Source organism: Mobula hypostoma, chromosome 13 (genome assembly GCF_963921235.1).
Source record: "Mobula hypostoma chromosome 13, sMobHyp1.1, whole genome shotgun sequence".
In the NCBI taxonomy this organism is placed as follows: domain Eukaryota; kingdom Metazoa; phylum Chordata; class Chondrichthyes; order Myliobatiformes; family Myliobatidae; genus Mobula; species Mobula hypostoma.
The window spans coordinates 56,694,676-56,716,453 of record NC_086109.1 but is presented as its reverse complement, the minus strand read 5'-3'; the positions used below and the strand labels follow the sequence as shown (position 1 = coordinate 56,716,453).

At 41.4% G+C, this 21,778-nt stretch overlaps 1 protein-coding gene across 7 annotated transcripts in view; it reads right to left on the bottom strand.

The window, feature by feature from the left end:
- Positions 1–21,778, bottom strand: part of cgnl1 (cingulin-like 1) — a 218,847-nt gene that overhangs the window by 89,179 nt on the left and 107,890 nt on the right. For all 7 annotated transcript variants that reach the window (XM_063065732.1, XM_063065731.1, XM_063065735.1 and 4 more), the window contains exons 9-10: positions 5,262–5,468; positions 3,662–3,766 (exon numbers count right to left, since the gene is read on the bottom strand). In XM_063065732.1, coding sequence (XP_062921802.1) covers positions 3,662–3,766; positions 5,262–5,468 — 312 coding nt within the window. The remainder of the gene's footprint in view (positions 1–3,661; positions 3,767–5,261; positions 5,469–21,778) is intronic.

The window sequence follows — 21,778 nt, the reverse complement described above, 5'->3', positions numbered from 1 at the left end:
GAAAAAACTTGGAGGCCATTTATTCAGCATTTTCATTTGATGTAAGTTGACTATTTCCAAACTTGTTTTATCTCTCTGTACTGCTGGTTGAGAGGAGCGGAGTCGTCGACACTAAGGTTTTCTTCTTTCCCATTTTTAAGTTGTTAGTACTGCCCAAGTCTTTAGTTTAGTTAACTAATTCTGTTTAGTTTAGTTTTTTTTTGGGATAGGATTTTTTCTTCTTTTTTTTTCTTTTTCATGTTTTTTTCAGTTTTTTTTGCTTTGTATTACTCATTCCTATTCTACACGATTGGGAGTTTTGTTAATTTACACTATTTGGTCTTACAATTATTTATTTTAACTGTAACAATGTATCTCGTACTATTTGTAATATTGCTATGTTATGTTTTCATTCTATGAAATTAATAAAAAGATTGAAAGAAATTCCTTTCAAGGATAAAGTATTAGAGAATGTGTAGTTTTAAGCTATATTTACACATGTGGTACCAATAGCATCAAAGTATATCCTCTTCCATGAGTTAGAACTCCAATCCACATTTCAGAGCAGTTTGGTTTGACCATCTAAGTTCTGCCAATGAATGACAGTATGTGCTCAGAAAAACTCATGGAAGTGTTCATTCAACTGACTGGAGAAAGGTGTATGGGATTGGACTACTCTGTAGCTTGTTGGAACTATAAATGTTTCTTCAGCACTAGGGCATTCCTGTTAGTTGCTACATATAGGACAGGTTGTATGGCTGCATGATAGCAGACTGCTCGGAGGGAAGGGACCACCGGAACAGAGGAATATATCCAGAACGATAACTTGTACACCTGTCTTACAGCTAACACAATGAAATGACCCAAGATGTCCCAGAGGGGTTATTCAAATAAAACCTGATGCTGATGCACAGGAGGATCTGAACATCTCGGTGTAGGGGAAAACTGTCGCATTTACTGCAAAGGGGCTGGAGATTAGAAATAGGAAAGTTTTGTTTTACAATTGTACAGGGTGCTGGCAAAACAGAAGTATTATGCAGAGTGTAAGCCCCCTTGATTGTGACTCAAGACTAAGGAAGCTGTATACAGAGCACGCAGAACAGTAAAGTACAGGAACAAGCCCTTCAAGCCCATGATCCTGTACCAAACGAATAAACGAATGATGTCTAATCCCTTCTTCCGGCATACATACACATCCCTCCAGTCTCTGTACATTTGTGTGCCCATCTCAGAGCCTCTTAAACGTCATCATCATATCTGATTCCACCACCACCCTTGGCAATGAATTCCAGTTAGCCACCACTCTCCCTGCAAAAACCTTACCCCGCATATCCCATTCTCACCTTAAATGCCAGCCCTCTGGTATTAAACATTTTGACCCTAGGTGAAACTTACCTGCTGCCTACCCTACCAATACCTCTCAAAACTTTATGAACTTCTATCAGGACTCCCCTCAGCCCCCAGCACTCTGAGGAAAACAGCCCCAAGTCTGTGGTCCAGGGCAGACCACAGGATGTTTCCATCACCTCAGAAGACTCAAGTGAGGGGACATCCTGTAGTTGGAGGAATTGCTTTTCAGAGAGGCTGATAAATCTCTGTAATTCTCTGCCCCGGTGGGCTGTGGAGGCAGCACCACAGAGTATTTAACGAGGAAGTAAGCTTTTGAAAGAACTGTCCAGGGGAAATTGGCAGAGAGTAGATGAGGTAGATCAGCCATGATCACCTTGAATGGTGAGACAGGCCCGTGGGGCCAGGCAGTCCACCCAGCACTATTGTGTTTTTGTTTATTTGCGGCACATCGAGGTCAGCAAGCATGGGGCTTGTGGTCTGGAGGTCGAGTATTACAGAAGGGGGGCTCAATGCTGAAGATTGGGCCCTGTCAGTGAGCTGAAAATACATGATCTTGGTGAGAGACAGAATGTAAGGTCAGAAGCTTATCTGAGGTCATAGGAATGTGAAGCCAGTGAGTGGAATAGTGCAGCCTCTCACAGTGACCAGTGGAACAGGGGCATTTTGCCTTCGGTATTCCTTGCCAGAAGGCTGCAGAGCAGAATAAGCAGGTCCTGCAGCCACCCAAAGGACCGAATCAGAGTCACAGATGCAGGCCCTCTGGACCACTGACCACCCACTTACAGCAATCCTAACTCAACCCTGTCTCTTTGAGACCCAGGTACTCATGCCTACTTCTCCATCATCTTTCCCGCATTTCCACTTCCAACTAAACCCAGAGTTCCAAGGCAAATGCACTTCCTACATCACACGCTTGGTTTCAATAGAAAATCACCAGGTTTTTTGAGACGCTCTTTAAACTGTCACTATCAGAAGGCATGGGCTGGGGGGAGATAAGCCACAATCATATTGGAACGTGGAGCAGGTTTGATTGGTATAACTACTGTACTCAAACAATAATGTGCAGACATATTTCATTTTCTTTTCTCAAACAGAATGCAGCAAAACTAGGTTGAAAGTACAGTGGATTCCAGTTAATTGGGACACATCAGGGCCAGTACATTTTGGCCCAATTAAGGAGCTGTCCAATTAGCCAAAGTTTCATGAAAACAGTATAAAAACAGAAAAACTATTATTTAACTGAGTAACATGTATTTAAATGAAATACGTAACAACTTAGAATACTACCAATACAGTACTTTAAAAGTGTATTCGTTCTTAATAGTTATCAACAGAGGAATTTGTCCAGAGTAGACAACCGTGTTCCTTTGATTGACTGTAAACAAACAAAATTGGTGCACATCTAGTGCAGATAACAAACTACCTTTATACAATTTGTGATGAATGCATCCTCCAAATCTTCATTTTCATTGTAACTTCCAAGATTATTGTTGATACCTTCAAATTTCTCTGTAGTTCCTAATTTGTTGAAGTAGTGAAATTGTTTCTTTTTATTCTCGGCTGTTTCAACATCTCCAAGTCTAAATGCTTGAAACTGCAGAGAGCAAAAAGTTTGGAACTGTCTTACTGCTTAATTTTCACTAACTATCAGTGACAAAGAATCACGGATTTTTGAACAGTGTGATGTCTAACAGCCATACAAATGCACGCAACTTATGTTAGTTAGAAACTGCTCGGCAAGTCTCGTGTCCCAATTAAGCAGCATAGGGTCCCAGATAAACAAAGGGAATTTTCTCAATAATATTTTGTTCTTTCAGAGTTGTCCCAAATAACTGGCTGCCGTGATTAACCGATGGGCCAAATAAACGAAATCTACTGTATTTCCATTAGAGAAGAAAAATACTAAATACTAAAATGTAGCCTGATAAAGGTTAAGTTAAGACCTGCATGCTTCCCCAATATTGCTGTGAATTGTCATGTCAGTGTAACCAGAAGGTGATTCAGGTTCCCACATAATTAACACTGGGATCCACAGCCAGTAACAAATCCTCATGAACTTAATGGCTACCTTTTTGTCTAAAATGTGAACACAGTGGGTCTTCAACAGACTGCCTTGAGACTGGGAAATTTTTCAGTGAAACTTTGCTTTAAGTTGCTGGTTACTGCATGTTGGAACAATAGGAATATGCACCTCCTTCGGCAGTTATAGAGGCATACAAGTTACTGATCATACCACAGTATAACATCAAAGGGACGTGTAGGGGAAGGAGTAACTGGACAGGCATCTCACTATAATGTGGTTTTATGTGATGCATTGGCGCTTAGACCTCACCTGGGCATCTTCCAGCTGACTTTCCAAAGCTCTTTTTGCAAATGAGATATCCTGTTCCTGATCGCCAACTTCTCTCAAGGCTGCTTCCAATTGCTTCTTCTCTTGCTGCAAAAGTTGAAGTGATGATCATTTTTGTGTTCATCACTGAACACACTTTAACACAATAAAACTCTGCTTTACTGTCAATGCAGCATGTTGGTACTTGGGGGTGCTAACTATCTCAAATGGACACACATGTCTGAGGCTATTTCGGGAGGAACTCATACCTACATTTCTGCACATCAGTTCCAGGAAAGGAAATGAGAAATACAAGAATATTTTGAGACCCAGTTTGCTAAACAATGAAATGAGATCTACTGGATTCCATATTGACATATCACAAAACAATCTTTCGTGAGACTACACCAGTGATGAAATGGAACTATCAGAAAAAAAAACAAAACTTCAGATGCGTTTAAAGCAAAGTTCAAACAAAGTAAACAATACAATGTAGAGGTGATATCTCTACTCCAAAGATTGAATACTTCAAAAGATACACCCTTAAACCCCAACACCCTCAAGGAAGGAATTGCTTTGAACCGAGACTCTAGAATTCTTCACACTGAAAAGCAATATATAAATACTTCTCTGAAGCTACTTTTGGCTGCTTGTACAGTTAATGATTTTGGAAGCTGGTTTTATACAATGATACCAAATGTATAATTTCTTAAAAATCACTTTTCGGGATGTGAGCATCAGAGGCAAAGCTAGTCTTTATTGATTATCCTTAATTGCACATGAGAAGGTGATGCACTGCAGCCCTTTAGGTGAAGGTCCACCCATACAGCCAAAGAACGATTAGTGAATAATTCAAGCTCAGGATGGTGAAACACTGCTTTATTGTCAACTCAGCATGTCGGTACTTGGGAGAGCTAACTATCTCAATTGGACACACTAGCCTGGGTGTTATGCTAAAATGTGAACTTGTTGGTACTTGTTGGTACACGTTGGTACTTGGGAGTGCTAACTAACTCAATTGGAGTTAGTTAGCACTCCCCTCCTCTCCCCCTTTCTTTCTCCCTAGGCCTCCTATCCCATGATCCTCCCCCTTCTCCAACTCTGTATCCCTGTTGCCAATTAACTTTCCAGCTCTTAGCTTTATCCCTCCCCCTCCTGTCTTCTCCTATCATTTTGGATCTTCTCCTCCCCCTCCACCTCCCACTTTCAAATCTCTTACTCTCTCTTCTTTCAGTTAGTCCTGACGAAGGGCCTCAGCCTGAAACGTCGACTGTACCTCTTCCTATATGTGCTGCCTGGCCTGCTGCGTTCCACCAGCATTTTGTGTGTGTTGCTTGAACTTCCAGCATCTGCAGATTTTCTCATGGACACACAAGTCCGAGTGTTATGCTAAAGTGTGAACTTGTTGGTACATGTTGGTACTTGGGTACACGGGAACTCGGGAGTGCTAACCAACTCAATTGGACACAGAAGTCTGAGTGTTAAGCTAAAATGTGAATTTCACAAAGAACTACAGCCACGTTAAAATACAACAATACTATAGAAAAAGAGCAGGTAGGAGGAGACTGTAGGGAGACAAGCCGTATCTCTCCAGCTGCATTACCTCAACACATGCCAGTTTATCCTTCTGTCTGTTCTCTTCTTCCTTCGTGTTATCAATGATTTGACTGAGATCACCGACTTCAGCTTCCAATTTGTCAACTTTCTTTTTCAAGCTTTCTTTTTCATCCATGAGGTTCCTCAGTTGACCTTCTACTGCATTCTTCGCTCGCTTGGTCTCAATATTTTCTTGTTCCAGTTTCGTTTTGCTCTGATGGAATAATTTAGTGATAAAAGTTGTAAGCCTTTAACATAACACTAAGATTGCTTGTTCAAAACAAGATTAACACAGTGCCATCAAACACACTAAAATATCATAAAATAGCTCTTCTATTCTTACAGACCAAGCTTGCCTGGCAAGTTGACAGGGTTCTGAAAGAGGTAGCTGAAGAGATTGTGGAGACACAAGTAGTCATCTTTCAAAAATCAGTAAATTCTGGAATGGTTCCAAAGGACTGGAAAATTGCAATGGCACTCCACTCGAAGAAGGTACAGAGGCAAAAGACAGGAAATTATAGGCCAGTTAGCCTGATGTCAGTGGTTGGTAAGACATTGGAATCAATTATTAAGATGAGAATCCAGGGTAATTGGAGGCATAAGATAAAATAGGATGAAGTCAGCATGGTTTCCTCAAGGGAAAATCTTGCCTGAGAAATTGTTGGAATTCTTTGAGGAAGTAACATGCAGGATAGACAAAGGAGAGTCAATGAACATTATTTATTATCAGAAGGCCTTTGACAAGGTGCAACACAGGAGGTGGATAAACAAGGTAAGAGCCCATGGTATTACAGGAAAGATACTAACAGAAATAGAGCATTAGCTGATTGGCAGGAGACAAAGAAAGGGAATAAAGGGGGCCTTTTCTAGTTGGCATCTGGTGGTCCAGTGGTGTTCCTCAAGCGTTTGTGTGGGACTATTTATTTTCACATTATTTGTCAATGATTTGCATGACAGAATTGATGGCTTTGTGGCCAAGTTTGTGGAAGATACAAAGATAGTTGAAGGGGCAGATAATGTTGAGGAAGAAGGGAGGATACAGTTGGACAGACAGATTAGGAGAATGGACAAAGAAATGGCAGATGGAAATATAGTGTAGGGAAGTGTATGATCATATACTTTGATAGAAGAAATAAAAGCCTAGATTATTTTCTAAACTAGAAGAAAATTCAAAAAGCAGAGGTGCAAAGGGACTTGGGAGTCCATGTGCAGGATTCCCTAAAGGTTAACTTGCAGGTTGAGTCAGAGGCAAATGCAATGTTAGCATTCATTTTGAGAGGATGGGAATACAAGTGCAAGAATGTGATACTGAGGCTTTTTAAGACATGGTCAGACCTCACTTGGAGTATTGTGAGCAGCCTTGGGTCCCTTGTCATAAAAAGATGTGCTGGCATTGGAGAGGGTCCAGAGAAGGTTCACAAGAATGGCTGCAGGAATGAAAGGGTTAATGTATGATGAGCTGGCTCTAGTCCTGTGCTCACTGGAGTTTAGAAGAATGAGGGAGATCTCACTGAAACATAATGAATATTGAAAGGACTAGATAGAGCAGATGCGGAGAAAATGTTTGCTTTAGTAAGGGATTCTAGAATTAGAGGTCACAGCCTCAGAATACAAGGATGTCCCTTTAAATCAGAGATAGGGACTTTTTTTTTCCAGGCAGAGGGTGGTGAATCTGTGGAATTCATTGCCACAGATAGCTGTGGAGGCCAAGGCATTGGGTATGTTTAAAATGGAAGTTGATAGATTCTTGATTAGTAAAGGTGTCAAAGGATACAGGGAGAAGGCAGAGAGTGGGGTTGAGAGGGATAATAAATCAGTCATAATGCAATGCCAGAGCAGACTCGATGGGGCAAATGGTCTGATAATTCTGCTCCTATATCTTGGTCTTTATGCTTATGCACCATAAACATTACCCCACGAAGTAACTGTATGCCATCATCATCCATCAAATTCTATCGTCAGCAGTTACAACAAACACAGTTCATGAAGGGCAATTCAGCTAGTCGAAATACCTACCTCAGATGCACAGAGATTCGTCAACTGTTAGATTAAATTAAATTAGATTAAACTTTATTGTCATTGTGCCAAGTACAAATACAAAGCCAATGGAAGGCAGTTAGCATCTACTCAGAAATGCAAAGAATAGTGTTATTTACAAAATAATTGCGAATAAAAAGTAAGTGCTACAGCACACAAATATAAAGGTACTGAGACAGTACAATATGTGTGCAATTGTTATCCTACTGTATGCAAAATTTCCCATTTCTATGAATTGGCTAATCTCAGAAAGGAAGATTAACACCACATTGGTCTTGACAGCACAATATAATCACCCCCCGTGTCCAGCAATACTTTGGACGCATAGCAACAAACACAGTCTACGAGTTAACAATAACTTCTCATGGAATGGAGAAAACACGGCTCCAAGATAAACTACAAGACACGAAAAAGCTGATATTCTCAAAGTATTACACATGTTGATGATGTGATGGAAAGGCCTTGAGGAACTCCAGACGACGCATAAAAGAAAAACAGCTTTCCATCAGACCACACTCCAGCTCAAATCAGCATGGTCAGGAGAACAAAACCAGTACAAGACAGAAAACAGGACTAACCTCAGCCAACGGCTGATCTGACAGAGCTTGTTAAGGGAACTGCATTCAGTTCCCCACTCTCTCCACTAACCAACTACTCTCCATTACTCCATAGATATCAAAATAAAGCAAATTATTTTCCCCATCCCATCTTAAAAAGTCTCTTCTTATTGACTTGTTTAGCTTAGAAGTGACTGTCTATCAATGTAAAGAGGAAGCGAGATTGAAAATATGGAAAATGCACAAAAAAGATAACAATTAGGAATCTGCCCACCAGCATCCCCAATGTAGTACTGATTCTGAAGCCAGTGAAATGCTCCTGCACACGGGGAAGGCTATGTTGTAATGAGGACATTGGGGCTCTGCAATGGGGTATAGGTGGAGGAAGTGATTGTGTAAGAACCTGGCAGAGTTAAATGTGTGAGTCACGGACTTCAGTAAAAGGAATCAAAAGTTGCATGATCTAAATGGAGAGAAACTGCAAAAGAGTGAAGGTTACACGATGTGTCACAAAAAATTAGCAGGTAAATACACAAGTAGTTAAGAAGGTAAACTGCATGCTGCCTTCAGTGTGAAATGGTTAGAACAGAGGAATGGAGGGTTTTGCTATAATTGCACAGTTGTTTTTTGTAAAGTGAAACACTGATGACAGGGCCCTTTTCATTCAAGGAAGCAATCAAGAGAATCGAGAGATCCCCAATTCAAATCATCCAGGTCGTGGGAATGGAGCCAGTCACAGAGCTTGGAGAGAAATCTGAGTTCCTTCAGCATTGTATTTCCTGTATCTGATCATAACAGAGCCCTATCACAGCTGTTGCTGTCACAACGCAAGCACATACTGTATGTGGATAGATTGCCGTGACATCAGCGTTTGGCACTTTCATGTGTGGTGTTGATGCAATGGAAGTAACGAAGGAATGGTAAAAAGAAGTAGCTGGCATAAATTTCATTTGAAGACAAAAAATGCAGAAATGCCTCTGGTCGATCAAGATAAAAGCACTTAACAACAGAACAAATGGGATTCACAGCTCCTAAACAATGTAGACAGGTGGACAATAGGAATACACTTGCCTGTAGTAAATGCTGCCATTTAAACAATAAAGGCAAGAGTGGTGTGAATTACCTGTGCTGAAGAATGCCACACATATTTCACTATTTAAATCAGGGCATCTCAATATGAACAAGAAATGCCCGGTGGCAAAATCCAATCTCATTAATTCTACTAATTAATTAGAACAGAGATAACTGAGCAGGTGACGTGTTGTGGGTGCAACATGTGGGAGATGGTAGACCCCACTGTGGTGAGCAGTGACCACATCTGCACCAAGTGTCCACTGCTCAAGGAACTTTAGATCAGGGTTGATGAGCTGGAGTCTGTGAAACATCTTGGGAAGGTTACCGAGATAATATTTAATATAATACCCTCCTGAAAAATAATTATGAATTGTTGAGCAATTGGGGACAGGATGGTGTGACCACAGGACAGGCAGGTAGGTAACGCAGAGACCATCTAACCTTACAGCTGTCCAAGAGTAACAAGGTTCTTGTCCCTTGTACAAGTGATGGTGAGGCACAGCGTATCATGCAAGCGGTGGAGAGAAAAGAAATGCAGTAATTATGGAGGATAACACAGTCAAGGGAACAGATACCATGTGGGAGAAGGAATGTCAACACTGCCTGCCTGCTGCCACATTCAAGATGTTTGGGATGAAGAGGAACTTGGGAGGGTTTAGGATCCCATTGCCATGGTGTACATTCTGTTGGTAGGACCAGTAAGGACCTTCCACTGGGAGGTTATGAATAGCTTGGGAGAAAATTGTAAAGTAGAACCACATGGGTGACGATTACATGCAAACAGGCAAAAATTAAAGATCAGAGCGGTAAAAGGTTTGATCTAAACTTGGTGTGGGAGAACTGGGTCTTGAACCATGGCGAGGAGGAGGCTGGGATGATATAGGAGATATGGGTGGGTCATGAAATGCAATTGAAATAGTTATCCCATCTGAGCAGGGCTGGTGAGAGAAGCCCCAAGGCAGGAGAAGGCAGAAGTTTGGCAACTGTTCGAATATAATAAATAGTGATGGAAACCGAGACCTTATCTCAACAATCACTTTACTGTAATATTTTGTTTGATAAAGTGGGGGGGGGGTTACTTCAGAGTGAATACGTTGGCCCTTACCAAGTGGGTCAACCAAAGTTCAGGCTTCCTAACTCAGAGCAAGTTTTGTTTATGTCCACTGTGACATATGACTATGTTGTCATAAGTGATCCCTGGGCCCTGGAAAATTAAAGGTTAAGTACATAGGCTTGAAACTACAGAGGAAAGTAACAATAGATAAATTCCTATTCCTCTCCAAGAGGGAAGGGCTCTGTTTAAAATTGTAGGATAGTACTCTTACTGAGATTAGCCTATCAGTTGCTATTTGCTCTGCCCTTCCATGTCAGACACAGTGCCACACTGAGAAGATTAGAAATACGCCAACTTTCACAGAACATTCCTGTGTATTTAATAATTCAATAATATTTGAGTAATCTTGTATGTGTGTGTGTGTGTTTAAATAATTCATTACAGGTTATATGTATAAATACGTGAATTGCGCATGTCATCACGTTACCACATGATGTGAGTGTGCCTCACTTAAAGTAAACTCGAAGTTAGACCCGTATTCCTGGACTCCCGTGTCTCCCTTTTGAATTAGTTCAATGTTTTAAGATTACAAAACATAACATTTGCGGCTAGGTATTTTTAAAATGAACCCGAAACGGCTATTGACCTGTGGAAGCATAGTGAGATATCCTAACTAAAAAAATACAGCAAGGAACAAGTAAAAAAACGCAGCCCAGGAAGTGCATAAACAGTCAAGTTTTTTTTTAAAAGCAGCGCAGCACGTTCTTCAGAAGGGAGGACAGAATTGAGTGCTCAAAAATAAAGTCAGAAAACAGAAGAATTCACGGGTTCATAAACAGTAAGCACCAGGTGATATTAATCATAAAAAACAAATGGCTGACTACATCAGAAAGATATACACATTTGATTACATAACAGGTAACTGTCTCACGTATACTGAGCTAATTCAAGAATATTTTGAAGGAAATGAAATAGCCAATGAGAAACAACTACCGATTTTGCTGACTGCGTCGGGTTTAAAGGCATACAGTTTGCTTCAAAGTTTAACTGCTCCAACCAAACCAGCAGAAATGAGCATTGCTGATATTGTCAAAGTAATGGAACATTTAGAACTGAAGCCATTGTTGATTGCAGAATGCTTTAGGTTTCATAAGCAGAATCAAAAGGGGAGGTCATTTCAGTGTACGGTGCTGAATGGAAGAGATTGTCTGAGCATTGTCAGTTCGGTAATGGGTTATTGATGCACCAAGAGATTGTTTAGTTTGTGGAATCTTACAAAACAACATTCAAAATGGTTCCTAACTGAAGCACACACTTATATGTAAAAGAGCAGTTGAAATTATCGTTTCGATTGAAACCGCAGGTAGAGATGCAATTGAGATGCAGTCAGGAATGAAATTGAGTATGAACAAACTTGCAACATCTAAACAGAAAGAGGCCTGGCCGAACAAATTATGTTACCATTATGGTAGAGGCTCACATACACCAACCAAGTGCAGGTTTAAAGGTGAAAGAGGCAGAAAATGAAACAAAGTAGGGCACATACAAAGAACATGTCAGGCAGACAAAAACAAATGGACTGCTCAGGGAAGAGAAAAAAGCTAAAAAGTCAAGTTGTAGTTTCAAAAAGAGCACTAATCTGCATGCTGTTGATGAAAAATCTGATAATGATGAGAGTGACACAGGAATGACTAGCCTTAAGATTTACAATTTGAAAACTACCAGGAGACAAGCAATATGGCTTACACCAGAAGTGAATGGAAAGTTAATTAAAATGGAATTGGACGCTGGTTTGGCTGTTTCAGTCATTCCACAAAATGAGTTGAGAGGCATTTCAAAGATACTAAACTTAAGCCTGTGGATATCCAACTAAGAATTTATACTGGAGAAAAGATAACTCCTGTGGGAATGACATTAGTAACAGTGAAATACAACAACCCACAAGCCACATTAAGCTTGTATGTGGTAAAAATAGAAGGGCCAGCATTGTGGGGTTGTGATTGGCTAAGACAACTACAACTTGATTGGAGATCAATCCACAATTTGCATGCCTCATCCCCTGCAAAAAAGTCAACTGAAAGTGAATTAAGAAAGGTACTGAATAATGCCACAAAATGTCTCCACGATAAACTGTTACCTAACAAGCACTGATGCCATCTTCTCTGCCTCGGGTTAGAAAGCATATTGGACCAAGGAAGGACCATGCTGCTCAGAGGAAGCGTGAAAGTGACGAAAGCAGTGGTCCAATTACAACAGTTTTTGTATGCAACATATCGGGGAAAGCTTCTGACATGCTAACCAGGCAGATGCTTGAAAAATTTGACTTAGTTTTAAGGTGGAAGAGATTTCAAGGAGCTTCAGGAAAGTTGCAAGCATTTGGCTTTTGTGAGCATAAAGAACCAAAATATACTCAGCGTTCTTTAAGGTTATTGCATGAACTTCAAGTGGGAGTCAAAAAAGCAGCTTGAAAAAGTAGTTGCAAAGTCCAAAGCCAAACTGGAGGAATGGAAGGCCAAAAGAAAGGAGTCAGTGGAGATAAGAAAACAGACAATTTGTCAGATGATGTTGTGGATGAGGAAACCAAGAGGAGAGATCAGATCGTAAAGGGAGCAATAGAAGAATTAATAAAAGAACATTCCAGTGAATTAAATGCACCTTCCCAAGATCAAGATACACAAATTAGAAAAAAAAAGTTGGCTACCGCCATCAGAACTACTTCCTCCAGTCTCGTAATCAACTCCTACAACCACCTTGGAGGGGGCCCCAGAATATGAGGTTACTTCACAGTCACAAGTCTCACCTGCCAAGTAGAGTGACCCCCTTGTCAGGAAAGCAGGAAAGATGTTATCCCACAGGAGTAAGAAATCCTCCACAGCGATTAAGCCTTTAGGCCTGAATGGGACAATTTAAAATTCACTGTGCTGTGGGTGTCAGTATACAGTAGTTGTATTATATAGTGTAGTGTGTATATAGTTGATGCATTCTCTTTTCAGTTGTAGTTTATAGCTAAGCAGGGAGGGCTGTTGTGTATTTAATACTTCAAGAATATTTGAGAATGTGAGTGTGTGTGTGTATGTGTGTATGTGTGTTAGTGTTACAGGTTCCATGGAAAGTATACACAAGCGCTTCGCTTAAAGTAAACAAAGCTAGATCTACATTCCCGGACTCCTGAGTCTTCCTTTTGAAGTAAGTTTAAGTTACAAATCTTAACAATTCCTTGCTAAGATTCCATATTGTATCATTTTCACTGACACAGTTTAGCATCCTTTTCTACAACCAAAACTGTCTCTATCCAAAGCTGTTGCCAAAAAGTAATTTGTTGATCATCCAGCCAACTCCAGCAGAATATTTCAAACTGACGTTGAGCTATGGCAGCTCTCCAAGGTGAGTGCAGGAACCATTCAGATTATAATGTTCCTCAGTACTGATAAAAGAATCTCTGGAATTCCCATTCACCAAAATAATGCTGTTTATTAAACAAAAGGGATAGCAACTGAACTTTGTCTTTAAAACTGATCACAAGGTTCATAGTGGATCAGCATTTCACACATTAAATCAGATTTTGCTGTCAATGCCTAGTATTTTGGTTAAAACTTTTAGCTGACAATGATCAACTCCAGAGCAACACTAACCAGTTATTCTTGCAGGTTGTAATTCACTGACTGTGTTTCTTTTCTAATGCTTTTGATTTCCAACATCTGCAGTCATTGGTTTTTGTTGAAAAGATTCACTATTGACTAGGGACCACTTGCGTTCCTGGACTGGATTGTGCAGGATAAAAAATGCATGCAACTTATGACAGCTCCCTGTGAGGCTGCAGCAGTGCCACTCTACTTAAACCCAACTAAACTTAAACCTGGTACTCGGATATCAACCCTGCTGACTTCTCGAGGGATTAAATATTCTCCCTAATAGTTTGAATTAGTTTGAATGCTTTTCATTGTTTCTTTTCTTAAAGTTTCTAATATCTCTTCAATTTTAACAGTTTTATCAATTTAAAATCATTTTAGTATGTTCTTGGTTTTTTCTGAATGTCAACGTCATTCAAAAAAATTCCAAACAATTTAATCCGTAGTTAATCCAGAGTCTATGGTTTAATGGCAATCAAAATTGTCTCTGCTGTTCTCTGGGCAAGGTCCTTTCCAGCTCCCAACACCCACACACCTCTTCAACCCTGTGTACTCTACCAGGAGAGGCAGAAAGAGCAGACAAAGAGTGCAGGATTCCCCTATGGCCAATCCCCTCGGTAACGAAGGTACAGTTCTGGGCCCTGTTGGAGGAATGGCCTTTCAGGAGAGCAGCAGCAGGAGCCAAGTCTGTGGAATAAGGACTGGCTCTGATGCACAGCAGAGGGTGGAATCTGCAACATAGGATACCAGGGTGGTACATTGTCTCCTTGGTGCCAAGGTGGATATCTCTGAACTGCCGCAGAACATTCTCATGAGGGAGGGTGCAGAGTTATAGATGGGGAGGGGAGAGAAGGGGAGGGAGGGAACGTTGACTCAGACCATGAGAGGTCTGCGTCGGGCATTTTCATGCCTTACAAGGCGCAGATTGGAAGTCTGTGTGGGGCACCACTCCTTGCACAGACACCAGGGCAATGTGTGGTTAAGTGCCTTGTTCAAGGACACAAACACGCTGCCACAGCTGAGGCTCAAACTAGCAACCTTCAGATCACTAAACGAATGTCTTAACCACTTGGCCATTGCCCAACTCAGATATAGATATAGATACAAGGAAAAAAAAGAAAGGAAAATCCAACAGAGTGAATTATAAGAGTTTGGCAGAATGTTAACAAACAGGATTTTTCAGTTTGAATCTCTGGGTAACATCCTGTGCCATGTGCTAGTGACGGCAATAAAGTTAAAGCAAGACAGGACATGCATGGTGAATCATAGGAGCCGGGGGTTAGTTGTTGAACAGAACGACCCTGGAATGTAAATACATAGTCTTTGAAAGGAGTGACACGTACACGGGACCGCGAAGGTGGAGTATGGTATGCTTGCGTTCACTGGGTAGGGCATTGAGTACCGGGGTTGCTACGTCATGTAGACTTGGTCAGAATCAGGGTTAATTAGCTGCTTTGCGATACCAGATTCACTTACACGTCAAAACACACAGTTAAATACATCACTGGCAACCCCTGTGATAGAGGTATATTAGATTATGAAGGGCAGATGGTCCCAGAGGTCTAAACTTAACAGTACAAGTTAGAGGTAAGAGGTGAAAGATTTAAAGCAGAGCTGAGGGGTAAATTTTCACACGGAGTGTGGTGGATATGTAGAACAAACTATCAGAGGAAGTGGCTGAGACAGATGCTACATTAAAAGTTGTATGATATTTGGACAAGTGTATGGACAGGAAAGGTGAAGGATATGGGTCATATGCAGGCAGATGGGATTAGCAAAGATTTACAGCATGGACAAGCTGGGCTGAAGGGCCTGTTTTAAATGCTGTATCAATTAGTCTACACCGCAAAGACTTGCCACAGCACTGGGGCTGAGGGAAAATGCTGGAAATTGACTTCTCCAGAACATCTACTGACAGATCCGTACATCCTCACTTGTAGGAGGGGAGTAAATGCTAGAAGCCCATCCCTGTGTACAGCATCCGCTTCATCTGGGAATCTATTCTCTCTGCTGCTCCCAGTGTAGCCTCACCTACATCAGTGAGACTTTGTAGGCTGGGTGATCACTTCGTCACACACCTTTAATCAATTGCATCAAAAGACAGGATCTTCTGGTGCTCATCCATTTCATACGACAGGAGCAAAGTTCAGCTATTCTGCCCTTCAAGTCTACTCTGCCATTCCATCATGGCTGATTTATCATCCCATTTTCCTGCCTTCTCCCCGTAACTTTTGACACCCATACTAATCAAGAACCTATCAACCTCCACTTTAAATATACCTAATGATTTGACCTCCAACCTGTCAGTGGCAATGAATTCCACAGATTCGCTACCCTCTGGCTAAAAAAATTCCTCATCTCATCCTTGTAATCTGAGGCTGTGCCCTCTGGTCCAAAACTCCCCCACTACATGAAACATCCTCGCCACATCCACTCCATTTAAGCCTTTCAATATTCGATAGATTTCAATGAGGTCCTCCCTCATTCTTATAAGATCTTGTGAGTACAGGCCAAGCACCAACAAATGCTCCTCATACATTAACCCTTTCATTCCCAGGATCATTTTTGTGAAACTTCTCTGGACCCTCTCCAATGTCAACACATCCTTTCTTAGATAAGGGGCCCAAAATTGTTCACAATACTCCAAACGTGATCTGACCATGTCTTATAAAGCCCTAGCATCACATCCTTCACTTTGTATTCTAGTCCTTTCGAAATGAATGCTAACACTGCATTTGCATTTCTTACCCAACTCAACCCAAAAGTTAATCTCTTGCAATTCCTGCATTAGGACTTTCAAATTCCTTTGCAGCTCTGATTTCAGAATTTCACCCTCGACCCATTTAGAAAATAATCTACATCTTTATTCCTTCTACCAAAGTGCATGACCATACACATCCCTACACTATATTCCATCTGCCACTTATTTTCCCATTCTCCTAATCTGTCTAAATCCTTTAAAAGACTCCCTGTTTCCTCAACACTACCTGCCCCTCCACCTATCTTTGTATTGTCCACAAACTTGGCCAGCTACAAAGCTATCAATTCCGTTATCAAAATCATTAACATAACGTGAAAACAAGCCCCTGCAGAACACCACTAGTCACCAGCAGCTAACCAAAAAAGACCCTCTTTATTGCTATTCTTTGCCTCCTGCCAATCAGCCAATCTTCTACTCATGCTACTATCTTTAATACTCTTATCTTGTTAAGCAGCTTATCTTGTTAACATCAAAGGCATTCTGAAAATCCTAGAAAACAAATGACTCTCCACTGACTCTCCTTTTTCTATCCCGCCTGTTATTTCCTCAAAGAATTCTAACAGATTTGTCTGGCAAGGTTTTCCCTTAAAGGAACCATACTGGCTTCAGCTATTTTATCATGGGCTTCCAAGAATCCCAAAACCTCACCCTTAAGAATGGGCTCCAACATGCTACCAACTACTGATATTAGGCTAACTGGCCTAAAATTTCCTTCTTCTCCCTCCCTTCTTAAAGAGTGAAGTAACCTTTGCAATTTTCCAGTGCTCTGGAACCATTCCCAAATTTAATGATTCTAAGGGGGGGAAACCACTAATGCCTCCATAATCTCTTCAGCTACCTCTTTCAGAACTCCGGGGTGTAGTCAATTTGGTCCAAGTGACTTATCTACCTTCAGACCTTTCAGTTTACCAAACAGCTTCTTCATAGTAATAGCAACTACATTCACTTCTGCCCCCCTCCCCCACCAACACACTCAAATTTCTGGCATACTGCTAGTGTCTTCCACAGTGAAGATGGACACAAAATACTTAGTCAGTTCCTCCACCATTTATGTGTCCCCTATTACCATCTCTCCTGCATCATTTTCCAGCAGTTCATTATCCACGCTCACCTCTCTTTCACTTTTTATATATCTAAAAACACTTTTGCTATTCTCTTTTATATTACTGGTTACCTTATCTTCATAGTTCATCTTTTCTCTCCGTATTTTTTTAGTTGCCTTCTGCTGGTTTTTAAAAGCTTCCCGATCCTCTAGCTTCTCACTAATCTTTGCTATATTATATGCCCTCTCTTTTGCTTTTATACTGTCTTTGACTTCTATTATCACTCGCAGTTGCCTCATTCTCCCTTTAGAATACTTCTTCATGGTTGGGATGTAGCGATCCTGCACCTTCCGAATTGCCCCCAGAAACTCCAGTCACTGGTGTTCTGCCGTCATCCCTGCTATTATCCCCTCCAACCAACTTTGGCCAGCTCCTCTCTCATGCCTCTAATTCTCTTTAATCCACTGCAACTCTGATGCATCTGATTTTAGATTTGCTCTCTCAAAAATGCAAAGTGATTTTTTTTCATATTCTGATCACTCCTCTTAAGTGTTCCCTTACCTAAACTCCCTAATCAAATCAGGTTTATTACACAACATCCAATCCAGAATTGTCTTTTCCCTAATAGGCTCAACAACAAGCTGCTCTAAAAACTATCTTGAAGGCATTCTACAAATTCATTCTGTTGGGATCAATCAGCAACTAGATTTTCCCAATCTACCTATGTATTGAAATCCTCTAGAACTATCAGAAATACCCTGGGGGATTTCAATATGCAGGTAGATTGGGAAAATCAGGTTAGTACTGGATCCCAAGAGAAGTGATTTGTAGCATGCTGACAAGATGGCATTTTTGTGCCTTTTCTATCTCCCATTAAATTTGTGCTTGACATGTTCAGAGCCTGGATATCTCACAGAGACTTCTTACCCTTACAGTTTCTTAACTCTACCCATAAGGATTCTAAATCTTCCGATCCTATGTCACCTCTTTCCAAGGACTTGATTTCATTTTTTACCAGCAGAGCCACCATTCTCCCTCTGCCCACCTGGCTGTCCTTTCAATACAATGTATATCCTTCGATGTTGAGCCCAACTGTGAGCTTTTCTCAGCCACGACTCAGTGATGCCCACAACGTCACACCTACCAATTTCTAAATGCACCACAGGAGCATCTACCTCATTCTGCGTATTGCAGCCATTCAAATATAACACCTTCATTCCTGTATTCATCACCCTTTTCGATTTTACCCCCATCTTACCGGAAGTTAAATTCTTATCCCTTTCTAGACTAATTCTGGGGACTTTCATAACCTCTCCTACACTCTCCTTCCCTTACTCTATCCTCACTTTGAACCTACTATTTAGCTTAAAGACACACTTGAACTCATCACACTGACTGCAATTTGCCCTAACATCTGCCTATCCTTCCTCACAGTCTGACCTATACACTGCCTCTACTTGTATACCAACCAGCACATCCTCAGCTCTATCACTCCAGTTCCCAAATTAGTTTTAACCCCGCCATCAAAAAAACTCCACCAAACCTGCCCGCAAGGATATTGGTTCCCCTTGAGCTCAGGTATAACCTGTCATTTTTTTTTAAACAGGTCATAACTTCCCCAGAAAAGATCCTATTGAAGCAGAAATCTGAAACTCTGCCCTCGCACCATTTCCTCAGTCACACATTAATCTGCCGAATCATCCTATTCTAACTCTCACTGGCACATGGCACACGGCACACATAGCAATCCAGAGATTACTACCTTTGTGGCCTTGTACTACAGCTTTATTCCAAACTGCCTATAGTATATTCACGCTTCAGCACCTTATACCTTTGCTACCAATATGTACCACAACTTCTGGATGTAGAATGCTGTGGACCCAATCTCAAAACATCCCTGACCCTGATACCTTGGATGAAACTTATCATAGAAACATAGAAACATAGAAAATAGGTGCAGGAGTAGGCCATTCGGCCCTTCGAGCCTGCACCGCCATTTATTATGATCATGGCTGATCATCCAACTCAGAACCCAGCCTTCCCTCCATACCCCCTGACCCCTGTAGCCACAAGGGCCATATCTAACTTCCTTTTAAACATAGCTAATGAACTGGCCTCAACAGTTTGCTGTGGCAGAGAATTCCACAGATTCACCACTCTCTGTGTGAAGAAGTTTTTCCTAACCTCGGTCCTAAAAGGCTTCCCCTCTATCCTCAAACTGTGACCCCTCGTTCTAGACCTCCCCAACATCGGGAACAATCTTCCCGCATCTAGCCTGTCCAATCCCTTTAGGATCTTATACGTTTCAATCAGATCCCCCCTCAATCTTCTAAATTCCAACGAGTACAAGCCCAGTTCATCCAGTCTTTCTTCATATGAAAGACCTGCCATCCCAGGAATCAATCTGGTGAACCTTCTTTGTACTCCCTCTATGGCAAAGATGTCTTTCCTCAGATTAGGGGACCAAAACTGCACACAATACTCCAGGTGTGGTCTCACCAAGGCCTTGTACAACTGCAGTAGTACCTCCCTGCTCCTGTACTCGAATCCTCTCGCTATAAATGCCAGCATACCGTTCGCCTTTTTCACCGCCTGCTGTACCTGCATGCCCACTTTCAATGACTGGTGTATAATGACACCCAGGTCTCGTTGCACCTCCCCTTTTCCTAATCGGCCACCATTCAGATAATAATCTGTTTTCCTATTTTTGCCACCAAATTGGATAACTTCACATTTATCCACATTAAATTGCATCTGCCATGAGTTTGCCCACTCACCCAACCTATCCAAGTCACCCTGCATCCTCTTAGCATCCTCCTCACTGCTAACACTGCCACCCAGCTTTGTGTCATCCACAAACTTGGAGATGCTGCATTTAATTCCCTCATCCAAGTCATTAATATATATTGTAAACAACTGGGGTCCCAGCACTGAGCCTTGCGGTACCCCACTAGTCACCGCCTGCCATTCTGAAAAGGTCCCGTTTATTCCCACTCTTTGCTTCCTGTCTGCTAACCAATTCTCCACCCACACCAATACCTTACCCCCAATACCGTGTGCTTTAAGTTTGCACACTAATCTCCTGTGTGGGACCTTGTCAAAAGCCTTTTGAAAATCCAAATATACCACATCCACTGGTTCTCCCCTATCCACTGTACTAGTTACATCCTCAAAAAATTCTATGAGATTCGTCAGACATGATTTTCCTTTCACAAATCCATGCTGACTTTGTCCGATCATTTCACCGCTTTCCAAATGTGCTGTTATCACATCCTTGATAACTGACTCCAGCAGTTTCCCCACCACCGACGTTAGGCTAACCGGCCTATAATTCCCCGGTTTCTCTCTCCCTCCTTTTTTAAAAAGTGGGGTTACATTAGCCACCCTCCAATCCTCAGGAACTAGTCCAGAATCTAACGAGTTTTGAAAAATTATCACTAATGCATCCACTATTTCTTGGGCCACTTCCTTAAGCACTCTGGGATGCAGACCATCTGGCCCTGGGGATTTATCTGCCTTCAATCCCTTCAATTTACCTAACACCTGTGGAATCCCCTATCGCTGCTGCACTTCTCTTCTCTCCCCACTTCCCTACTCAGCCACAGAGGCACAGTCAGTGCCAGAGACATGGTTGCTCTGGCTTTTCTCCAATGCTCTTTTCCCCCTCCCCTCCACGAACAGTATCCAAAGCAGTATACAGTCATAGTCAAAGAAAACTAAAGCACATAAAGAAGCCTTTCTGCCCATCTAGTCCATGTCAAACCATTAATCTGCCTAGTGCCATTAACCTGCATCCGGACCATAGCCCTTCACACCCATCCCTTCATGTACCTATCCAAATTTCTCTTAAATGTTGAAATCAAAGCATCATACACAACTTCTGCTGGCAGCAAATTCCACACTCTTACCACCCTTTGAGTGAAGAAATTCCCCCTCATTTTCCTCTTAAACATTTCAACTTTACCCTTAACCCATAACCTCCAGTTCTACCTCAGTGGAAAGAGCCAGCTTGCATTTACCCTGTCTATGCCCCTTATAATTTTGTATACCTCCATCAAATCTCCCCTCATTCTTCTACACTCTAGGAAACAAAGTCCTAATCAATTCAACTTTTTCCTATAATTCAGGTCCTCAAGTTCTGCCAACTTTCTTGTTAAATTTCTCTGCACTCTTTCAATCTTACTGACATCTTTCCTGTAGATAGGTGACTAAAACTGTACACAATACTCCAAGTTAGGCTGCATCAACATTTTATACAACTTCAACATAACATCCCAAATCCTGTACTCAATACTTTGATTTATGGAGGCCAATGTGCCAAAAGCTGTCTTTACAATCATATCTACCTGTAATGCCACTTTCAAGGAAT